Source organism: Brassica oleracea, chromosome C7, assembly GCF_000695525.1.
Source record: "Brassica oleracea var. oleracea cultivar TO1000 chromosome C7, BOL, whole genome shotgun sequence".
Classification (NCBI taxonomy): Eukaryota; Viridiplantae; Streptophyta; class Magnoliopsida; order Brassicales; family Brassicaceae; genus Brassica; species Brassica oleracea.
In genome coordinates, this window is record NC_027754.1 from 31397284 (window position 1) to 31408301 (window position 11018).

Here is an 11018-nt window from a genome sequence, read left to right on the forward strand (position 1 = left end):
CCCAAGCTTATAGGAAGGTATTCCTTTGATTACATCTTCTTCTTTTTGGTTAAATTTGTTCCACCCAAAAGCTCTTTGAAACTCACAACAACCACCAATTTGCAGGCTGTTTGTTCCTGAATGCCACAGCAGGAACACGATTATATTTCGACAAGGAGACTGATGCAGGCGAGAGTTACTATTATTAGTGAGTCTTTCATCATTCCTATTAGATTACATCTATAAACGCTAACATCCGAGCCTCTGAGGCTGGTACCTCTCTCTCTTACCCCAAAGCATCATCAACCAGATTGATACTCTTATGTTTAATACTCTCAATTTAAAACATTGGTCTTATAGGCTGGAGATGGAGAGAACCCAGGAGATAGTCAGCTCCCTCGTTTTTTTTTTGCAGACATTGCATGCAAGAGCTACACATTCCAGGTCAGATCTATCGACTACAATTTCAGTGCTAAACATCTAACGTTCACTGTCTCACGCATCATGGAAGAGGGGAACGTCTTCCCCTCCCTGACTTTGTTACTGATGTAAGTTTATAGCTACATCTAATTTCACTCTTTCGACCATACAAATAATAATATGTGTGTTCATTTTAGGAGGAGGGCAACAATGGTCCTGGAGATGATATGCCTGGGATGACCTCATTGTCTACCGAGGTGTGCGTTGGTGGTGATGAAAAGGAGAAAGGACCAACTCTTGAAACAACTTCAATTGGTCTCATCACCAAAAACTCTCATGGCACATCATCTTCCAAGTTCACCAAGAAGGCACACATCACATAGGTTGCGAGGATGCAATATGTGGCTACATTAATTAGTATCTATTTGAATAATGCTTACGAACCATTGTCGAATTTTTACTACTCTGCTATGTTTTTCTCAATGAATCTTATATATTATGTTTAAGTTTTAACTAATGGTTATATTACTCCCAAATCATTCAACAACTTAAGTTTTATATATGTATGTACGCAGCACTACAATTCATTCAAAATATTAAAAAAAACAAGTAAATCACATTTAAAAAAATAAAACTAATATGTGTGATGTAAGGAACTACATATAATAGGTTGACCATATTTCTACGTTTTAAAAAATAAGACCACGAGTTGTTCGTTTCTCCAAATGTAACACTCTCGATACAAATTACTCTATACATTTCAAGTAATGTTTTGACAAAATTATGCAATCCGGTTTATGTCTTAGATCAAAGTTCAAACGTCTTCCAGCATATTAACAGAATTCAAGACTCTTTTTGAGCAACAAAGGTGCATACCAAGTTACGTTTTGTAAAAAACAAGAGAGAGAGAGAAAGGTTTTCTCTCGAGTGTCTCTCCACCCAGACGCCGTCAAACCCTAATCCCACCAAATCGATCTTGCTTTTGAGGGGATCGAAGGCACTTGTCGCCGCCGGTCTCCTCCTCCGCCTCTATTTTGCTCGTCTCAGCCACTTTTATCGATCCCATCGACCCCCGTTACCTCCTCTTTGTCGAGCTACTCTGGATTTCTTCTTCGGTGGATCTAATCGGAAGCTAGAGGCGCGTGCCTCTCTTCTCTGGAGTACAGACGAGGGTGTGATGGTGGTGCGATTCTCGGTGGCCTTGATTCTCTGCCTCCTCCGACTGTCGGCGTAAGATCTGGGTCAGATCTTAATCTCAAGAGTGGTGATTTTTCGAGAGTGTAGCTACCTCTCTTCTCATTGCTGCCTTGCCTCCCGACGGTTCAAGGGTCTAGTAGCTTCAAGGTTCTTTAGAGCCTCTCCTCGAGAATCCGTTTTCTCTCAGTACGGCGGAGCCGTGGCTCTCCGTTGAGGGCCTCTTTCCTTTGCTTCAAGTGTTAGCTTCCATGGTTTTTCCCTGTGTTGTGGCTTGTGTCTCTTTCTATTGTTCTTTGGTGGTTGAATACTCAGGGTTCTTCGAGGACAGTCCCACCGTGTTCCCTCCAGGTCATGATGCTAGAGCCTCGCTCACACTCGGATTCACCTGTTTTTGAGGTGTCTACTGACTTCTCCAGATCTTCATCTCCTTCGCAATGCTCCGGGATGCTTCTCTTTACTGATTTTTTGTCTGCACTTAATCTCTGGGTCACGTGGCCGGACTTAAGACCGCATGCGCTTGACCATGATACCTGAGTTTCAAAACAAGTGTGGTCAGCTTTGATAGTCAGGTTGTGAGCTTCCCGAGCGGTTATTGGTGTTGTCTTCAACGAAGCCCACCTCAGCTTGCACCGGATTGGGTGTTGCCGGCCCTCCGTCGTCGCAGCTTGAGAGAATCTCCGGGTTTGTCGTCGGCATTTCAACACCGTTTTAGCCTATTCTTCGATGCTTAAGGCTCAGCCTCAGGTATCAAGAAATGCTTGTGTAAGGTTCAAATAGCTAATGTTTGTTGCAATAATCTTAGTTCTAAGTGTTGTTCACCTCTGAACACTCTTAGTTCTCTCTAGGTTCTATGGGTTTTTTATATTTTTGCGGCCAATAAAATCTGAATTAGCTTTCGAGCAGATCAGATTTCAATTTTTATTCTGATCAGACCTTCATTCAAGTTAATGATATTTACACTTTTAGCAAAAAAAACAAAGGTGCATACCTATACATGTTGTCCATGAGAACCCTCTCTTTCGAGATGAAACACTCACTATGTGACCTCCCTTTAGTACGAAAGAAGTCTTACATAACTAATATGATCTTCATATTGCCACCAAAAAGATGTCGTCTCAATGCACTGGAAAATCGTTGCACTGATCGTTTTTGCTATAATCAAATGGAGAAATTCTTACGCTTCGTTTCAACATAGAATCAACACCCAAAGTCATTCGGCCAATCTCATACTTCACGATTTACATTGTCTACAGTTTTCATTAGGCCTGGGCATAAAATTCGGAACCCGAAATTCGAAAAACCCGACCTGTTATCCGACCCGAAACGTAAAAATATCCGAACGGAATCTTGTAGGGTGGTACAAAAAATATCCGAACCCGAAGTGTTATTAACCAAACCCGAACGGGTAACCCGAAAAATCCGAAATTAATAGTCAATATAAATATTTTGAAATATATATAAGTATTCCGATTATTAAATTGAATATTTGTGGTAATATTATATATAATAATAAATATTAAAATTCTAATAAATTCTTTAAGTACACAATTAGTTATAAATAAGTATTTTATAATTTGCTCATTGAAATAAAAGTCTACTCTCTATAAGACAATACATATTGTTTACAAATGATGTTTGTTTTCATGCTTGATTTAACATTTTATTGTTATTTTATCAATTTTATATGTGATAGATTAATTTTTATTTAATTTAGATGTTTTTCTTTATGTTTTACTTCAAAAATTTTGTTTTTTACTTTGGTATATCCGAACCGAACCGATATAATCCGAATCCGTACGATATATGATTACTTAATGGGTTTTATTATGCAATACAATTTTGAACCGAACCCGAAGTGTTATTATCCGAACCCGACCCGTACTAATAAAATTTTAGTATGGGACCTAGAAGCGTAAACCCGAAAATCCGAAAACCCGAAAAACCCAATCCGAATGCCAACGGGTACCCGAACGCCCATGCCTAGTTTTCATTTACTTTCCTCTTTGTTACAGTTTTCCTCTATCAATATTACTCGATCCTTTAAAATACTTGGACGTTTAATTATTAAAGCTTAAGAAAACTGCATGCTAGGATTCAACGATTTATAAAACCAAAACTTCTTCCTCTTACCAAATACAGAGCTATATAATATGTCTGCTATAAGATATTAATTTCTTAAAGCTAATAGCCATACTGTCCACTTACAAGATCTTGTATACATGCATATAATACAATGACATAAGTACAAAACCCAAAACTTCTCCCAACTACAAAATTATTTAAACCCAAACTACCAATTTTTCGAAATCCCATTCCAAATTAAGAAAACAGAAAAACAATGACCACATCGACTATTGGTTCAAAATTTTGAAAGGCCAACAAGACCTTCTCAAATCCCACGACTTCTTTGATATATGTTGTTACTCCGCTTCTTCTCCAATTCAAACTCGTCTCTTAAAAAAAATTCACAAGTATTAAATATAGCCCTCCAATTTCGGTTTCCTGAAACTGAACCGTCAGTTTTCAGGTAACCGAAATTTTGAAAACTAATTCTGAAATTAACCGAATTATATTTTGGTTTGGTTCGGTTCAGTTATCGGTTAAATTCGGTTTCACTTTTTTCTGAAATTAACTGATTTTTTTTTGGTTTTGGTTAGTTTCAATATAATTTTCAAAAAAGAGGGATATTTTTGGTTAAATTCAGTTTTTTCATTTTACAGTAAATTTGGTTTGGTTTTTTGGTTATTTTCGGGTATTTTTGGTTTTTAATTTTTTTTTCTTTTGAAATACGAAAACCGTACCGAATTGAACCAAAAACCAAATTATTTTTCAAAATCCTAGAACTCAAAACTGTGATCGAACCAAAAACTAAATATTTCGATTCAGTTTTGTTCGGTTCGGCTTGGACAAAAACCGCATGGATAATTATATCCTATAAGCAAGCTTTGGAAACAAATAAAATAACTTATATCACATCTTATTCCCTTTCCAGTTCAACTCATGCATTCAACTCCTTCCTCAAAACATTAATAAAAACTAACATCATTATCCTACAAATCACTTCCCTAGACAAACCTAGCACAACAACCAACCAAAGCTTCCAAATTTCCTATAACCTAAATAATAAGGAATAGGAAGACATATCCCGTGCGTAGCGCGGAACGACAACTAATTATTATTATATAAATGTTTCGAGTTACAGCGTGAGAAATAGTTATAATGGGCCAAACACTCTTCAAATAGTTACTTAACACATGAAAGTCAAAGTTTCCTCATAGAACATTTGTACAAAGACCTTAGTGATTACATAAAAACAAAACTAAATGAGAAACATATAGCCTGCAGAATACTTATGTCTGTGGAATAAAGAGGATATGAAGTATGATCAATCACCCCACCGTAACAAACCATGAATATCTATTTGGAGAAAATGGAAAGACCTAGTTTTGAGATTGAATTATTTGAACAGATTAAAGACTAAACCTTTTAGGTCTCTTAGGGTCAATGACCCAAAGCTCAGCGAATTTATCAGGAGCCATGGCTTTCTTAGCCTCTATTGATTCCAAATTCGAAGACCCATCAACGGACATGTTGTGCCCGTGTCTAGTCTAGGTCTTAGTTCTCAGCCTCAGAAAACGGGTTCTCGGACTTAGGAGTAGATGGTCCAGCCGAGTCGGATCCGGATCCGAGTTTCTAAATGTCTATGTATGAGCAGAAGAAGTCATCATCGGATCCAAGCTCGTTGAACCCTCTGAATGTTTCAGGTCTAGATCTTCAGGTAAACGGAACTGAACCTCTGAATATGCTCGCCGGTAGTACAGACCGCCTAACGGAATCGTCGTCGGAGTAAGATTAGCTAGAGGTGGGCATTGAACAGCGTCCGGCTCTAAAATCAGCAAGCAGGGTGAAGGAGTGTTAGAGCTGATAATTTGCAGAGATTGTACTTCTAGATTTCGTAGATATGGGGGTGTTCATTGCTGCAAGCATGTAAATCTAGAGGACTGGACTGTGTACAGTCATATCCAATAAACCGAAATAAAAGAAACAAAAAGATTTGTTTCGTTGAATGTTTTGTAGGTGACACGTGGCAAAAAAGGGAAGTAGGAGAGGTGAGGTGGCGCTCTAAGGAGCTTTTCTGAGCAACTTTATTAATATAGATATGTCAAGTTCCAGGAAAGTTCTACAAACATGTAGAAAATATTTCAATGACAATGAAGAACACTCTCCACCAAAAAACTACAAATCTTGTTTTAAAAACCAAATGAAAACCAAAAAAGGAGAAAAAAAAACAAATTAACTTTAACCTGACAAAAAACATCGACAACAAAAGAACACAAATAATCTTCACAAATAGTATCAATGATCCCACTGTCAACACAAACCGATTATGCATATTCGTTAATTGTGTAGTAGAATGTCTGATATTTGTAAGAAATTTTTTATTAAACAAATTTGTAAGAAAAATATAATTATTGATGTTGTGAATTTACGGGTGGACGTTTGGTAAGTTAAAAATTGTATATTGATTGAATATTCAGAGGTTTTTATATTACAATGGTAAAAAATATTTTTGACTAACTACATTATAAAATCTCTTAATGAATTCGGATGGAAAAAATGTTATAGCTACCCATGAATAGAGACTGTCTGATGTTGTAGCTATTTGTCAGAGTTGTGGAGCCGTTATTATGGAAGTCTCAACGATGTTGAGGATCAGATTTGCATTTATCAATTGGATGTATATTTTGTTTATGAGGGATTTGTTATTTTATTTACATATGCGAGGTGAGTAAAATATTTCAAAGCAGCCGAATAATGTTTATATTGTTTGAATACACAAATTGAATGGCTAATAGTTGGAGCACAAAATATAAAATTTTGTAGAGTGGGTTTTATATGGAATATATAATTTCTTTTATTTGCTTGTAATAGTAAGATTGGTTGCTTATTTTCATGTTATTGGGAGATATGTTACTATGGCATTTGTTGTTGTGAGTGTTGTTAAGTAACACTGGTGTTTTTTACATGTGCTTAGTTCATTGACTTTATTGATGTCTTTCGAACATTAATATCATGACGTTTTTCCTTTGTGTCCTTCCTAATTTGTCCAAGTATATTTTTCCGAGTGCCATTTCACTCATACATAACTTGCTAATGCAAAAAAAAAAGCTTGTTAATGCGGTAGGTGAACGACATTGATATATAAACCTTCTGCGGCTGTTTGGAGATAATAGACTCCTAGGCAGTGTTGTTTTAATAGAAATATTATTATTTGTCTTTGACATAGTGAATCTTAGTGTTTCTGGCGGAAAGGTATTTGGTAGTCAAGTCGTAATAGTTTGTAAGTGATGCAAATAGATGGTCTGCCAAGAGGTTGATGTAGATTTTTTTTATAGAAGCGGTTGTCATGAATGAAATTAGCTAATACTGGTAAAGATTCCATGTATGCCGGATCCTTCCTTAAGGCAGTTAAAACATTGGGCTTAGGCCATATCTAATTATCTACGGTTCCAATGTGGTTCTAGCGTAGTTGTATTATGAAATCCTTGAATGTCTCTCTTTCCTTTCATTATTTACAAACTTCAACATCTGATCTGTTCTTTTATATATATATAATATAGCCTCAAAATTAATGTGCAACTTTTAGCAAAATCTCTGTAAATATGTTGATTTCCTCGAAGTGTCCTCTAGATAATTACCATTAACATTATGTGAGGACTATTTTAACTATCTATCAAACCAAATATTTTGTTTCATAGCGGTAAGGTTCTATTCCTTGCATAGAGAAGTTGTGTGAGTTGAACTTAAAACAGAATGATCTTCTTCTTTTTTTGACTTCTCACACAACATAACCAGCACTAACGGCATGTAAGCTTGGTGTGATATAACCTTGTTTAAAGTAGTTTCATAGTCCGTATGTCATTTGGTGTTGGGTTTTTTTTTTATGACCCTGGTATCCGGAGCCTTGAGAGGATCCGACTAACATCAATGACCGTCCACCGGAGCTTAGCCGGGGAGCCCACCGAAGCATCGAGGAGGGCTGGTGATCACTCCATGTAAATCCCACCAGTGGACACACGTTAGCAGGCTTCTCCGTATTAGACCCGAAAATCCCTCAAGATAATCATCTCCCAGCGGCACTCGAACCCATGACTTCCCAGGTTAAGTTTAACCATTGGACCACTAACACGTGGTGTTGCATTTTCTTCCTCTCTGGTGTTGCATTAGGTTTATTTTTCACTCTGGTACTTGTTTATATGTATTTTCTGTCACCAAAAAAAATTGGTATAAAACTTAACATTTACGCCCGAAAAAAAATTTCTCATGAATACTCACTTTTTGTAACGCATTAACTTTCATTTCTAATAATATTTACATTATTCGCAAAAAGGCCCCGTGCTTAATCCAATGGATTAATGAGCTACACATGCACGGTTTATAAAATCCACTCTCGTAATTATCATAGACTTCATAGAACATTCATTATTTATAAGATAAATTCTTCGTTTTCTTTTCAAAACACTAAAAGGTTAACAAGAATCCAAATTAAATGATGATGAAAATTATGTTGAAACATATTATATCACCTCGCTTTAGAAATCTTTAATAAAATATTTCGTATAATTTTTAAATCAGTTGACTAATGTATTTAATCTTTTAATCATAAGGTTGTTGCAGATCATATATAGTTATTTCTAAATGAATTGATAATAAGTAGAATGAGTAATATCTTTTTATATACTACTCGTTAATGTTAAAACAAGTTCCCATCAAAGAGTTTTTGAATTATTGACGATGAAAAGCTTATTTACACGACAACAACTGTCGTCTTCTCTGCTCCCAAGTTAACATTATTTTCGTTGACTGTTGGTGGCTGTTCATTATGATTTGCGATAACAACATGAGGAGAGTTATTGCATTCTTCCTCGTTGTCACCCTCTAGAACAGGCTTTACAGTTCCCTTATGAAGTAGGTGATGTTGTCCTAACTCCGGTGATAATTTTGGATCCAGAGTCTCTTTAAAGTGTGCCAGAACTGAAAGTTCTTCCACAGCCTCAGAGATCTTCTCGACGTAATTCACGATGTAGATCAATGTTGACGCCATTGTGACTCCTGGAATGATCTCCAAGAGATCTTTCTCTGTCTCCGGGAAAGATAATTTGAGTGCAAGCCTTAGGTTTTCTATGGCATTTTTGGAGTTTTTAATGTGTGTATTCACACAAACATGGTATCTGCTCATTGTTTTGATAGATTTGGCTATGTCTTTTAGGGCTTCGCCAGCTTCTCTGCTCATAATCGAGCATGGCTCTTGAATCTTGCTTATGAAGTCTGGCGGTGCCTGCTTGCATCACACGTAAAAAAAGCATGCAAATTATCAAATATATTTGTAACGTAGCTTATAATTTATTTGTTTAAATATAACATACTATATTTATGTGATTTCGTCGTACTAATTTTTTTGGTAACATAACTTATAATTTATTTGTTTAAATATAACATACTAAATTTAAATATAACAAACAAGTTATCAATTTATTTGTTTAAATATAACATACTAAATTTATATGATTTCTGACGACGAACCTTAGCGTCAGAGAGAACACAGCCATTGAGAACTTCGAAATGAATGGCGCATTGGCGAACGAGTCCTGCGATCTTAAAGTACTTTGTCCATGGATGGCGTAACCTGAATCGGCCATGTCCTGGTTCCCATCTCGCAAGATTCGTCTGCAAAACAAAACAAAAAGTTTATGTTAGAACTTGATAATAGTAAATAGTTAATGATGAACATGTACACGTTTGAACATTATTTATTGTATGAGTTTTGAAAAATATACCAAAGTATCTTCAGTGCTTTCTGATGTTAGAATGCTTTTGTACTCTCGAACGCTCGAGTTTGTCTCCTTTGAAGTCTTCTCGGATGATGGAAAATATTCACCCTCGAAACCTTTTTTACAGATATCAAAACACGTATGCATGCATAAGTTATAGATTTATATATTTCATTTTATACCTAGAATAAAGCAATTGTAAGTCACCTTCTAAGGAGTTAGCGAGTTTGATAATGTTGTTAGCAACCAGCTTGTGAAGATCTTCGCCTGCCCATACAGGAAAAACGAAGATCGACACAAGGATGCATATTGTTCCACCAATGAGAATAGTCGATAGTCTTTGATATGCAATAACCAATATTTCATCTGTACGGTACCCCGAAACAGCAACCATGCTAAATGTAAGTATGAATATCAAGGCACCATAGTCATATCTCTGTTTAATCCTTGGGAAAAACCGCGAAAATGTCACAGCTGAACCTAGTGAGAACACTAATATCCCAAGAACAATAGGCTCTCCTTTGTGTCCACACAATCGAGCAAGGTGTACTGCACCAACCCCTAAGGCACCGGCTATTAATGTTGCGAAAGCTCTGTTTAAACCTTTTGAAAGTGTCCCACCTATAAGAAGAAAAATGTTTTATGTAGCTTTGTTTTAAGCAAAAGTCGTGTGGTTTAATAGACTTAGTGACTTACCAACAGTGAACTCGGAGACCACGACTACGGTTAGTATTGCCCACATACCCGAAACCCCAAAGCTATTATAGAGTGGCCTTACATAGTACAACATTGAAACTAATGTGAGAGAAAGTCCCACTTTTATGGAATGGATGATCCTTCTTGGGTCATCTTTCCCAAACTTTTGCACATGCTTTATGCGCTTGGTGACCCCGTCTTTGAGCTTGCTAGGGAAATCCTTAAGCCTTTGCAAGAAACATGCCTTCTTCACTTGAGCATTCAAATCCATTTCCATCAATGGAAGTGTTAAAGCTTGTGAAATTGGCTAATATTCGTATAACTTTTGGGGTGTGTGTGGTGCTTATATGTGGGATAGTTTTGGGCTAATATTTATAGGTAGAAAAGGCATAATATGTGAAACGACATATTTTCATTGCTGACTAAGCTTGCATCTAAACCAATATTTTATCTTAAAGTCTTGATTTCTAATGATATGAATACTAAAGATATAAAAAGTGATGGTCACTACTTTCCTTATATCTAATTAATTGATGGATGTATATTTCATCTACTAGCTAGAATATAGATCGATGTACAAATTGATGTTACGTAGGTACAATATAAGACCAAATATTATTATAATTTTTTTTTACTTTTTATATACTTACGAGCTCCACTATTTCAACACATAGTAAAAGACAGAAAAGGAATATAAAATTATATAAAAAGGAAAAAAAAACAAGAAAAATAGACCAAGTTAATCGAACCCACTAAAGGTAGACATAGCATAGAAGCTCTCAAACCAAAGGCTGAGAATGTTTGCTTCTAACTTTACAGCAGTTAATGTTTTAATTTGATATAAATAAAATATTCAGACAACTTTATGTAAGTTAATAAATATTATTGTAAAAG

General features: G+C 35.9%; 1 protein-coding gene and 1 long non-coding RNA gene across 2 annotated transcripts; one reads left to right on the forward strand and one right to left on the reverse strand.

Annotated features, from left to right (window-relative positions):
- The first annotated feature begins 438 nt into the window (after positions 1 to 438).
- LOC106305652 lies at positions 439 to 674 on the forward strand. Its single transcript, XR_001263030.1, has 2 exons — positions 439 to 527; positions 597 to 674. It is a non-coding gene; the product is annotated as an uncharacterized LOC106305652 (long non-coding RNA).
- A 7730-nt stretch (positions 675 to 8404) lies between these two features.
- On the reverse strand, positions 8405 to 10446 carry LOC106305437 (aluminum-activated malate transporter 8-like). The gene is made up of 5 exons (XM_013741806.1): positions 10125 to 10446; positions 9636 to 10049; positions 9435 to 9544; positions 9181 to 9324; positions 8405 to 8935 (listed from the first exon to the last, which is right to left on the reverse strand). The coding sequence occupies exons 1-5, from the start codon at positions 10399 to 10401 to the stop codon at positions 8405 to 8407; spliced, it is 1476 nt and encodes a 491-aa protein (XP_013597260.1). The 5' UTR covers positions 10402 to 10446.
- Between the last annotated feature and the right edge of the window lie 572 nt (positions 10447 to 11018).